Below are 13,220 nucleotides of genomic sequence, written 5' to 3'. Positions count from 1 at the left end.
CAGATGTGGTGAGGGAGACAGCTAGGAAGGTACTGGGTGGGTGAGACTTGGTGGTGGAATGAAGAAGTTCAGGAAAGCATAAGGAGAAAGAAGTTGGTGAAAAAGAACTGCGATAGAGAGATGAAGAAAGTAGACAGGAGTGTTATGTGTCGACGCGGGTTGAGGAGCGGACCTGCGTCAGACAGGACCCAGCGCTAAAAATAACCAGAGAGCGGTTCCAAACAGAAACTATTTATTATTCACCTGTGCTTAAAAGTGTAAAAACATAAAAACAACGTCCCTCTGGTGGAGTGATTCGTGGCTCGCTCTCCAGCGCCCGCAAGGATTAAAGCCGGCGCTCCTGGACTTCCTACCACCGCCAAACACCCCCCAGGTGGACACGACAAACTGATTCTCTGTGAAGCAAAGAGAAGGTGAGGTAAGGCAACAGATACAACTATATCTTCCAATAAACACACGCTATCAGCAACACACTCAGGTCAGTGTCCTTTTTTTTACTTTATGCAAATGAGCAGCTTCTCACAACAAGTGGAGGATCACTTATCCTTCACGCCACAGCAGTGAGAAGCAAACTGCACAATTCTCTTTACAATTCCAGTATACTGTGCAACAAAACACTAAGCCACTATCAACAACTACTCAAACACTCAATTACCTTTCATGTGTGCTGACAGCATGTGTCCTCACCCCTCCCCGCTTCACGGGCTCGATGTGTCAAAACCCAGGCGCGGTCCTCAGCGTCTCACAAACGAACGTCACAAGGTCGAGTTCCCGGCAGTTCTGCTTGAATCACACATGACTTAAATGCAGAACGCCATCCAATTATCTGCTTCAGCTGCAAGTCGTCCAGGTTGCACGTGAGCACCACTCACAGGTGCTTTCCATGATGTTAATGAGGGTGAAGACTCTTCAGCCAGCACCTTCTTCACAGACAAATCAGCCCTCATGCCACCTGGAGAGCAAAGAAAAGAAAAGAACACCAAAACATCCAGCCACGCCCCCCCCCAACACACAACAAGGAGTACAAGAAGATGTGGTGTAAAGTGAAAAGAGAAGTGGCAAAAGTGAAGGAAAAGGCATATAGCGAGCTGCTGAATAGTAAGGAAGGAGAAAAGGACTTTTACTGATTGGCCAGACAAAGGGACACATTAGATATCACATTAAGGTTCTACATACTGCTTTTTTGTAGTACCCTCGTGTGCTGAGGTCAGCTCTTGGCTGAAAGGTCATCAGTGACCTCACATGTGGCCAGAGGGGGTATACCTCAGTGGTAGAGCATTTGACTGCAGATCAAGAGGTCTCTGGTTCAAATCCAGATGCCCCCTTGCTTAACTTATGTCTGTTTTTCCAGGTTTCTTTCCATCTGCAGCCTGTGGAGGGCGCCGTCATATTCTGTTTTCTGACTGACCTCCTGCTTCTCCAGAGACTCCAAGTCAGACATCATCCTTCTGTTCCTCTCGTGACGATCTTTGTGGTCAGTCAGCTTTGCCTCTTAAAGCAGAACAAGGTGCTAAATTTTGAAGATGTTTACCAATGATTTAAAGCCACAATATGTGGGATTTAGTGCCATCTAATGGTGAGGTTGTATATTGCATTGTGCTGTTGTGACTCAGGATTTTGTTTGAACGTGATGATGGAGGAGTAAAGGAAATATTAAAAAGCCAACAGTGTGAATGATTTGTTTTTACAGGTCATGAGATGACATGCTGAGGTGAGTTTTAATCTCTCTTAAATTCTGGAAAAGGTGGTTTCACCACAGCTCGTGGACTATCTTGCTAAGAATAATCTCTTTGAGCCACTGCAGTCTGCTTTTAGAAAATATCATTCCACAGAGACGGCTCTCACTAAAGTGAATGATCTTCTGCTTGCAGTAGATTTGGACACCACTACGGTTCTGGTGCTGTTAGATCTCAGTGCTGCGTTTGATAGCACAGATCATCATATTCTACTCGATAGGCTGGAGAATCATTTTGGGGTTACTGGGAGTGCCCTTGCGTGGCTGACGTCATACCTGACCAATCGTTCTGTGTTTTGTACAGTAACACTACCTCTAACCTTAGTGACATGAAATTTGGGGTTCCACAGGGGTCCGTCTTAGACCCCCTGCTTTTCTCCCTTTATATAGCACCCTTTGGGCACATATTGTGGCGTTTTGGGATTATCTTTCATTGCTATGCTGATGATACTCAGTTAAACATGGCTCTTGCTTGCCTCTACTGGTGGTTGGCTCTCACTGCGGTATTGTATCACTTCCTGTTCCGGAGCACAGCGGTGTTTTGCTGTATCTGTTAGCTGTTTAATCTGCGCAGTTAGATTGATCTAGTTATCTAGATAACGATTTGTTTCCCCAGTGTAATCTTAACGTGCCTTAACTAAAGCACTCCCTCTGCTGAATCACCTCTAAATTATTTACACATTATTCACTTTGCGTGTTTTTAGGAATCCGCTAGCTTAGCGCAGCTACTAGCTCTTAGCCGATTTAGCATGGCAGCTTCTCCTGTCTCTCCTGCACTTTTCTGGTCTGGGTGTGAAATGTTTAGTTATTCCTCGGCCTCCTTTAGCAGTAATGGTACTTGTAATAAGTGTAGCTTATTCGTAGCTTTGGAGGCCAGGCTGGGCGAATTGGAGACTCGGCTCCGCACCGTGGAATATTCTACAGCTAGCCAGGCCCCTGTAGTCGGTGCGGACCAAGGTAGCTTAGCCGCCGTTAGTTTCCCTCTGGCAGATCCCGAGCAGCCGGGAAAGCAGGCCGACTGGGTGACTGTGAGGAGGAAGCGTAGTTCTAAACAGAAGCCCCGTGTACACCGCCAACCCGTTCACATTTCTAACCGTTTTTCCCCACTCGGCGACACACCCGCCGAGGATCAAACTCTGGTTATTGGCGACTCTGTTTTGAGAAATGTGAAGTTAGCGACACCAGCAACCATAGTCAATTGTCTTCCGGGGGCCAGAGCAGGCGACATTGAAGGAAATTTGAAACTGCTGGCTAAGGCTAAGCGTAAATTTGGTAAGACTGTAATTCATGTCGACAGTAATGACACCCGGTTACGCCAATCGGAGGTCACTAAAATTAACATTGAATCGGTGTGTAACTTTGCAAAAACAATGTCGGACTCTGTAGTTTTCTCTGGGCCCCTCCCCAATCGGACCGGGAGTGACATGTTTAGCCGCCTGTTCTCCTTGAATTGCTGGCTGTCTGAGTGGTGTCCAAAAAATGAGGTGGGCTTCATAGATAATTGGCAAAGCTTCTGGGGAAAACCTGGTCTTGTTAGGAGAGACGGCATCCATCCCACTTTGGATGGAGCAGCTCTCATTTCTAGAAATCTGGCCAATTTTCTTTTCTATTTAAGCATAAAAATTCAAAAAGAAAAAATATAGCACCTTCAACTGCACCACAGACTAAAACAGTTAAATGTGGTCTATTAAACATTAGGTCTCTCTCTAAGTCCCTGTTGGTAAATGATATAATTGATCAACATATTGATTTATTCTGCCTAACAGAAACCTGGTTACAGCAGGATGAATATGTTAGTTTAAATGAGTCAACACCCCCGAGTCACACTAACTGTCAGAATGCTCGTAGCACGGGCCGGGGCGGAGGATTAGCAGCAATCTTCCATTCCAGCTTATTAATTAATCAAAAACCCAGACAGAGCTTTAATTCATTTGAAAGCTTGTCTCTTAGTCTTGTCCATCCAAATTGGAAGTCCCAAAAACCAGTTATTTGTTATTATCTATCGTCCACCTGGTCGTTACTGTGAGTTTCTCTGTGAATTTTCAGACCTTTTGTCTGACTTAGTGCTTAGCTCAGATAAGATAATTATAGTGGGCGATTTTAACATCCACACAGATGCTGAGAATGACAGCCTCAACACTGCATTTAATCTATTATTAGACTCTATTGGCTTTGCTCAAAATGTAAATGAGTCCACCCACCACTTTAATCATATCTTAGATCTTGTTCTGACTTATGGTATGGAAATAGAAGACTTAACAGTATTCCCTGAAAACTCCCTTCTGTCTGATCATTTCTTAATAACATTTACTCTGATGGACTACCCAGCAGTGGGGAATAAGTTTCATTACACTAGAAGTCTTTCAGAAAGCGCTGTAACTAGGTTTGTAACTATGATTCCTTCTTTATGTTCTCTAATGCCATATACCAACACAGTGCAGAGTAGCTACCTAAACTCTGTAAGTGAGATAGAGTATCTCGTCAATAGTTTTACATCCTCATTGAAGACAACTTTGGATGCTGTAGCTCCTCTGAAAAAGAGAGCTTTAAATCAGAAGTGCCTGACTCCGTGGTATAACTCACAAACTCGCAGCTTAAAGCAGATAACCCGTAAGTTGGAGAGGAAATGGCATCTCACTAATTTAGAAGATCTTCATTTAGCCTGGAAAAAGAGTCTGTTGCTCTATAAGAAAGCCCTCCGTAAAGCTAGGACATCTTTCTACTCATCACTAATTGAAGAAAATAAGAACAACCCCAGGTTTCTTTTCAGCACTGTAGCCAGGCTGACAAAGAGTCAGAGCTCTATTGAGCTGAGTATTCCATTAACTTTAACTAGTAATGACTTCATGACTTTCTTTGCTAACAAAATTTTAACTATTAGAGAAAAAATTACTCATAACCATCCCAAAGACGTATCGTTATCTTTGGCTGCTTTCAGTGATGCCGGTATTTGGTTAGACTCTTTCTCTCAGATTGTTCTGTCTGAGTTATTTTCATTAGTTACTTCATCCAAACCATCAACATGTCTATTAGACCCCATTCCTACCAGGCTGCTCAAGGAAGCCCTACCATTATTTAATGCTTCGATCTTAAATATGATCAATCTATCTTTATTAGTTGGCTATGTATCCACAGGCTTTTAAGGTGGCAGCAATTAAACCATTACTTAAAAAGCCATCACTTGACCCAGCTATCTTAGCTAATTATAGGCCAATCTCCAACCTTCCTTTTCTCTCAAAAATTCTTGAAAGGGTAGTTGTAAAACAGCTAACTGATCATCTGCAGAGGAATGGTCTATTTGAAGAGTTTCAGTCAGGTTTTAGAATTCATCATAGTACAGAAACAGCATTAGTGAAGGTTACAAATGATCTTATGGCCTCAGACAGTGGACTCATCTCTGTGCTTGTTCTGTTAGACCTCAGTGCTGCTTTTGATACTGTTGACCATAAAATTTTATTACAGAGATTAGAGCATGCCATAGGTATTAAAGGCACTGCGCTGCGGTGGTTTGAATCATATTTGTCTAATAGATTACAATTTGTTCATGTAAATGGGGAATCTTCTTCACAGACTAAGGTTCATTATGGAGTTCCACAAGGTTCTGTGCTAGGACCAATTTTATTCACTTTATACATGCTTCCCTTAGGCAGTATTATTAGACGGTATTGCTTAAATTTTCATTGTTACGCAGATGATACCCAGCTTTATCTATCCATGAAGCCAGAGGACACACACCAATTAGCTAAACTGCAGGATTGTCTTACAGACATAAAGACATGGATGACCTCTAATTTCCTGCTTTTAAACTCAGATAAAACTGAAGTTATTGTACTTGGCCCCACAAATCTTAGAAACATGGTGTCTAACCAGATCCTTACTCTGGATGGCATTACCCTGACCTCTAGTAATACTGTGAGAAATCTTGGAGTCATTTTTGATCAGGATATGTCATTCAAAGTGCATATTAAACAAATATGTAGGACTGCTTTTTTGCATTTACGCAATATCTCTAAAATCAGAAAGGTCTTGTCTCAGAGTGATGCTGAAAAACTAATTTATGCATTTATTTCCTCTAGGCTGGACTATTGTAATTCATTATTATCAGGTTGTCCTAAAAGTTCCCTGAAAAGCCTTCAGTTAATTCAAAATGCTGCAGCTAGAGTACTGACGGGGACTAGAAGGAGAGAGCATATCTCACCCATATTGGCCTCTCTTCATTGGCTTCCTGTTAATTCTAGAATAGAATTTAAAATTCTTCTTCTTACTTATAAGGTTTTGAATAATCAGGTCCCATCTTATCTTAGGGACCTCATAGTACCATATCACCCCAATAGAGCGCTTCGCTCTCAGACTGCAGGCTTACTTGTAGTTCCTAGGGTTTGTAAGAGTAGAATGGGAGGCAGAGCCTTCAGCTTTCAGGCTCCTCTCCTGTGGAACCAGCTCCCAATTCAGATCAGGGAGACAGACACCCTCTCTACTTTTAAGATTAGGCTTAAAACTTTCCTTTTTGCTAAAGCTTATAGTTAGGGCTGGATCAGGTGACCCTGAACTATCCCTTAGTTATGCTGCTATAGACTTAGACTGCTGGAGGGTTCCCATGATGCACTGTTTCTTTCTCTTTTTGCTCTGTATGCACCACTCTGCATTTAATCATTAGTGATCGATCTCTGCTCCCCTTCACAGCATGTCTTTTTCCTGGTTCTCTCCCTCAGCCCCAACCAGTCCCAGCAGAAGACTGCCCCTCCCTGAGCCTGGTTCTGCTGGAGGTTTCTTCCTGTTAAAAGGGAGTTTTTCCTTCCCACTGTAGCCAAGTGCTTGCTCACAGGGGGTCGTTTTGACCGTTGGGGTTTTACATAATTATTGTATGGCTTTGCCTTACAATATAAAGCGCCTTGGGGCAACTGTTTGTTGTGATTTGGCGCTATATAAAAAAAAAATTGATTGATTGATTGATAACTGCTAGTAACCTCATCCACATAAAATCCTTAGAAGATTGCCTTGCATCAGTGAGAAGCTGGATGTCTAGCAACTTCCTACTTTTAAACTCTGATAAGACTGAAATGATGGTTCTTGCATGGTAGAGTTTTAACTTGCACTTGTAGATGTAACGACGAACTGTGTTAATTGACAATGGATTTTTGAAGTGTTCTTGAGCCCACGCAGTAAGATGCTTTACACAATGATGGCGGTTTTTAATGCAGTGCCGCCTGAGGGATCGAAGGTCACGGGCATTCAGTGTTGGTTTTCGGCCTTGCCTTCCTGACTGTGAATCAAAAATAGAGGTCACATTTGGAATCCTTAATGTCAAAAACCTATAAACACAGCATTCATTCATGATCCTACTGTTGTGAAAGTGTCGTGACACGGACCCACAACAGGGGGCGTTAATGAACGGACAATGGATAAGCCAAAAGTAACAATTTAATGTTGTGAATCGCACAACGACGTACAGACAATAACAATATGGTGGACTGTCAATTATACACAAAGTGACGTGTGGGCAGGCTCGACGATAGAAGACGCCTGGCGAGAGAAGAGCCGGATCCCACACAGCTTCCACCACCAACGGAGCTGAAGAACACCGGAGCCGCCAAGCCCTGCGCCCCAGGTGGCCGCTGTCTTCAGCAGTCAGACCCGGTACTGCTGGCAGAGAACAGAGACAGTCCTGATGAGTGTGAGTTCGCACACTCAGTAATCCCACAGTCTGTATACAGTTAGGAGGGAAAACCTCCACCTCCAATCACACACTCGTGCAGCTCCTGTCTAACCACTTATCTGGTTGGGGTGTGAAGCGAAGCCGTCGCTGATCACACCAAACGCCAATCCCACAGATAAGGCAACACCCACAGGAAAACGGCTGCAAAGAAGTTCAGACTATTAGTCAGTGTTATGGACAGCAGAGAATGTTACCTGAATGGTAGCTGATTCCTCGGCGGGGAGGTGGAGTTGCAGTCCGGCCTTTATGGTGGTGATGATGAGTAGTGGATGAGTGACAGCTGGTACGGATGATGAGTGACAGGTGTCACTCCCGGTCGCTCCGACGCCCTCTCGTGCTTGAAGCCCGCACTTCAAGCAGGGTGCCATCTTGTGGTGGTGGGCCAGCAGTACCTCCATGTCGGTCAGTGGCCATCTTGGATTAGCCCCAAATGCAGCCCCCAGTGAGTGCCTGGATTGGTGCCCTCTGAAAATGAAAGAGGTATGTTCTGGTCTACATCTGGGCCAAATCTGGTACTTGTAGACAAATCTACACAATACCCCCCTCATGGGGGCTATTCAGATTCCGTAGAGACTTTCAACTCCAGACTTAAGATGCACTTATTTTCCCATTCATATGGCTAGCATACTGGCATAGTATGTTACTATGCTTTTTACGCTTATAATTCATTTTATTAGGAAACAGAGTGGGCCACAGTCTCAACTTTATCTAAATTCTGGGTCTTTTAGTGAAGCTTATGTTGGGAAAGTGTAGGGACATGGACCCACAACAGGGGGCGTAAATGAACCGGACAATGGATGAGCCAAAGAATAACAATTTACTGTTGTAAATGTGCACAACGGAATACAGACAGAAACAGAATTTAGATTACAGTCAATTACACGAAGGTGGCGTGTGGGTAGTCTCGAGGATAGGAGAGCCCCGTCCAGAGAAGAGCCGGGCCCCACACGGTTTCCACTGCCACCGGATCTGGAAACACACAGGAGACGCCAAGTCCTGATCTCCCCAGGTGGCCACCGTCTCCAGCTGTCGGATCTGGTACTGCTGGCAGGAAACAAAACAGAAAAAGAGGTGAGTGGAAACACTCAGTAACTCCTCGGAATAGTCCAGTTCATGCAGGTGGGAAACAACACCTCCACCTCCGCAATAATGAACACAGTCTGTCCACTAAACCCGACCAGTTACTTGTCTTATGAGTTGTGAAGGGTGAAATCCGTCACCCTGCCGTCAACGACTGGTTCAGCCTCCAGCTGACACAAGTAATTAGGTCCTTCTGTAATGGATAAACAAACTGTTAAGTGCAATATGGCACAGTATATAGCTGAGGAATATTACCTCGATTTACAGGCGATATCTCGGCAGTGAGGTGGAGATGCTGCCCGGCTTTTGTGGTGATGGCTGAAGAGTGACAGCTGGCAGGGGTGATGAGTGACAGCTGTCACTCCCAGTTGGTTCTGCAATGCGGCAGTGCCCTCTCGTGCCCGAAGCCAATAATGTCTAAGTTGTATTTGTGCTGAATTTGGTGCTTGTACCACCATTTGAAAGCTTCATCTGTAAATATTCTGTATTCTCCTCTTGCAGATTTTTGTTCCTGATAGCCAGACATGCAGTGGGAATGATATAATACCTGGATTTATTTATTTTATTTTATTTTTTACCTGGATAATACCTGGATTTTTCAACACATTGTTTACGTATTTACTAAGAACTGGCAACAGGGACACCTGATATCGAGGACAGACGAAGGTTATGAAACTGGTGATGTCAACTGCACGACCTCCATCGTCTCTTGATGTATCTCAGATGGTGACCTTCAAAAGTGTCAAAATTTGAATTTCTTTGGTCATATCTTTGACTTAAATTGAGCTGAAGCACTCAAACAAAACAAAAACTGTCCAGCGGTGTGTTCAGCATTTTATAGTGCCCCGCTTTCTATAAGGTGAAAGGTCATGGACAAAGTTCAAGTCAACTTAGATCAAATATATCAAAAGATGTAAAAGATACCAATCTGGAAATGTTTTAGGCAGCTTAAATACTTCACAGCTTCTCTGGAGCAGATTTGCTCTGATGATGTTGCAGATTTTCTTCAGCTCAATACTTCATTCGAGACACATAACACGGTTTACAGCACAATATGAACAGATAAATACCATAAATAAATAAAGACAACAAAAACAGTCAGAAATCCACAACAGCAAGATGTTCAGATATTTACATCTTGATTAAAAGGCCAGTGGTTCCATGGTGTGGAGGTGAACCTGACCACACTGATGTCGGGTGACTCAGATCGTCTCCACATACATCAGATTCCTGAGCACTGCAGGACAGGCGGGGACGCCGACACTAACAAACGTTTTGCTTGCTCTGCTCCATCGTGGCACTTTAAGCAGCAGCCTCCCGCCCTCATTAGACGCCACATTAAGTTTCTGCATACTGCTTCTTTTTTGTAGTGCTGCCATAAGTGAGCAGCACCTCGTGTGCTGAGGTCAGCTCCTGACTGAAAGGTCAACAGTGACATCACCCATGGTCAGAGGGGGTATAGCTCAGTGGTAGAGCATTTGACTGCAGATCAAGAGGGCTCTGGTTCAAATCCGGATGCCCCATTGTTTAACTTACCTCTGTTTTTCCAGGTTTCTTTCCATCTGCAGCCTGTGGAGGACGCCCTCATGTTCTGTTTTCTGACTGACCTCCTGCTTCTCCAGAGACTCCAAGTCAGACATCATCCTTCTGTTCCTCTCGTGGTGAGCTTTACCTCTTAAAACAGAATTAAATGGTAAATATTGAAAATGTTTACATACCAACGATTTAAAATGACAATGGGTGGGATTTAGTGCCATCTAGTGGTGAGGTTATAGATTGGATTATGCCGTTACTGGTCTTGATTTTGTTTGGACGTGATGATGGAGAAGCAAATCGGATGTTAAAGAAAATATAAAAAGCCAAAGATGTGAATGATTTATGTTTGCAGTTCATGACAAACAGGAAGTAGGCGGAGCATTCATCAGTTTGCAGAGACGAAACTCTGAGGTGAGTTAAATTTAGTTGCATATTTATAGTGTATCCAGAGTGCTTTACTTTTTCCACCTTTTGTTGTTACAGCCTTATTCCAAAATGGATGAAATTCTTTTTTCCCTCAAAAATTCTACACACAATACCCCATAATAACAACAATGTGAGAAAAGTTATTTTATTTTTACATATTTATTTAAAAAAACAAAGAAATCACATGTACATAAGTATGCAGAGCCTTTGCCATTAAGCTGTTTCCACTGATCATCCTTGAGATGTTTCTAGAGCAGGTGTCTCCAACCCTGCTCCTGGAGAGCACCTGCTCTGCATGTTTTCTAATTCTGTCAGGTGTGCTCAGCCAATCAAGGGCTGGAAAACACCAATTTAAAAAAAGAAATACATGTATGACTTGAGCAGATAGGCGTGGAAAGCATGCAGGGAAGGTGCTCTCTAGAAACAGGGTTGGAGACCCCTGTACTACAGCTTAATTGGAGTCCACATGTGGTAAATTCAGCTGATTAGACATGATTTGGAAAGACACACACCTGTCTGCGTATAAGGTTCCACAGTTGACAGAGCATGTCAGAGCACAAAGAAAGCATGAAGTCAAAGGAATTGTTTGTAGACCTCAGAGACAGGGCTGTCTTGAGGCACAAATCTGGGGAAGGGTACAGAAACATTTCTGCTGCTTTGAAGGTCCCATTGAGTACAGTGGCCTCCATCATCCATAAATGGAAGAAGTTCAGATCCACCAGGACTCTTCCTAGAGCTGGCCGCCCGTCTAAACTGAGCGATTGGGGCAGAAGGACCTTAGTCAGGGAGGTGACCAAGAACCCAATGGTCATTCTGTCAGAGCTCCAGCATTCCTCTGTGGAGAGAGGAGAACTTTCCAGAAGGACAACCATCTCTGCAGCAATCCACCACCAATCAGGCCTGTATGGTAGAGGCAGCAGACGGAAGCCATTCCTTAGGAAAAGGCACCTGAAGGACTCTCAGACCATGAGAAACAAAATTCTCTAGTCTGATGAGACAGAGATTGAACTCTTTGGAGTGAATGCCAGGTGTGGAGGCATTTGGAGGAAACCAGGCACCATCCCTACAGTGAAGCATGATGCTGTGGGGATGTTTTTCATTGGCAGGAACTGGGAGACTAGTCAGGATTGAAGGAAAGATAAATGCAGCAATGTACAGAAACATCCTGGATGAAAACCTGCTCCAGAGCGCTCTTGACCTCAGACTGGGGTGATGGTTCATCTTTCAGCAGGATAATGACCCTAAGCACACAGCCAAGATATCAAAGGAGTGGCTTCAGGATAACTCTGTGAATGTCCTTGAGTGGTCCAGCCAGAGCCCAGACCTGAATCTGATTGAGCATCTCTGGAGAGATCTGAAAATGTCTGTGCACCGACGCTCCCCATCCAACCTGATGGAGCTTGAGAGGTGCTGCAAAGAGGAATGAGCAAAACTGCCCAAAGATAGGTGCACCAAGCTTGTGGCATCATATTCAAGAAGACTTGAGGCTGTAATTGCTGCCAAAGGTGCATCAACAAAGTATTGAGCAAAGAGTGTGAATACTTACGTACAAGTGATTTCTTAGCTTTTTATTATTATTTTTTTATTTTATTTTTTTTCTGTGTTGTCATTATGGAGTGTTGTGAGTAGAATTTGGCGGGGAAAAAATAAATTTATTCCATTTTTTAATAAGGCTATAACATATTTTACCTCCTCATTTTTAAAAATTTAATTTATATTTATATCGCACCAAATCACAACAAAGCTGCCTCAAGTCGCTTCACACAATAAGGTCTAACCTTACCAACAAGGTAAGGTCAGTTTGTTGATCCGTTCCTGAAGCTCCTCCTTCAGCTGCATGAAGCTATACATCATCTTTCTACTGGTCACATGACCTTTGACCTTGGGTGATCTTGAAAGGTCAAACTAATTTAGGATAGTTATTAGAAGGCAGTGGCTCAAGATACACATATGAGTCATATGAAACACGAATATGCAGGCATACATCACCTTTCTCTTGGTTACATGACCTTTGACCTTGAACGGTCAATCTAATTTAGAATTGCTCAAAAACGCAAGGTTACATCTGTTTACTGGAAACATTTTGGAGCCATTACGAATTCAATGTGGTGGAAGTGTGTGTTCATCAGAAGTGATCAAATGTCACACAGAAGTGTATATTCCTCAGACCATCAGACTGTACAACTACTCACTCGGGGGGGGGTAACAGGAAGACAGAGGACAGGAAGGAGAGCAACAGAAGTAGCCAGGAAACAAGTAGCATTCAGTATGTCTGGTATTTATATTTGTGTATTTACATTTACAAATTGTTTTTTTTGTTTGTTTTGTTTTCTTTTTTACTTTCACTTTTGATGGTTTGTGTGCTTCTTACCAGGAGTGCTGCTATACAATGATGCTGGAACCTCAGTTTGTATGAGGGAGTCTTCCCAAGGGGTTAATAAAGTTCTATCTAATCTAATCTAATATTCTGTCATCACTGAGTCATAAAGAGCTAATCTGCAGGAGTGTGTGTCAAACAGGTGAGGTGTGGGAGTAGCACTCTCTCGAAAACGAGGCGTTTCAGCGTGAATTTAGTTTCTACATGAACAGATGGAGAATTGTGGGACTTTGAGGGTGTCACAGATAAAACTCCAACTACATTTAACTATAAAAAGTAGATTAATAACAGCTCAATTTGGCACAATGTGACAGTGGCATCTTAAATAGGTGTTAACGAGGTTTGGTTTT

The 13,220-nt window shown here is 43.3% G+C and overlaps 1 protein-coding gene and 2 non-coding genes across 3 annotated transcripts in view; 2 read left to right on the top strand and 1 right to left on the bottom strand.

The window, feature by feature from the left end:
* Nucleotides 1–10,171, bottom strand: part of lrp13 (low-density lipoprotein receptor related-protein 13) — a 44,874-nt gene extending 34,703 nt beyond the window's left edge. The window contains exons 1-2 of the mRNA XM_034169611.1: nt 10,068–10,171; nt 9,886–9,948 (exon numbers count right to left, since the gene is read on the bottom strand). Of these exons, the coding sequence (XP_034025502.1) occupies nt 9,886–9,948; nt 10,068–10,171 (167 nt within the window). The remainder of the gene's footprint in view (nt 1–9,885; nt 9,949–10,067) is intronic.
* Nucleotides 1,254–1,325, top strand: trnac-gca. The gene has a single exon. It is a non-coding gene; the product is annotated as a tRNA-Cys (tRNA).
* Nucleotides 9,984–10,055, top strand: trnac-gca. Its single transcript has one exon. It is a non-coding gene; the product is annotated as a tRNA-Cys (tRNA).
* Nucleotides 10,172–13,220: the final 3,049 nt, after the last annotated feature.

Source organism: Thalassophryne amazonica, chromosome 5 (assembly GCF_902500255.1).
Source record: "Thalassophryne amazonica chromosome 5, fThaAma1.1, whole genome shotgun sequence".
Taxonomy (NCBI): Eukaryota; Metazoa; Chordata; class Actinopteri; order Batrachoidiformes; family Batrachoididae; genus Thalassophryne; species Thalassophryne amazonica.
This window is presented reverse-complemented; position numbering and strand designations above follow the sequence as displayed.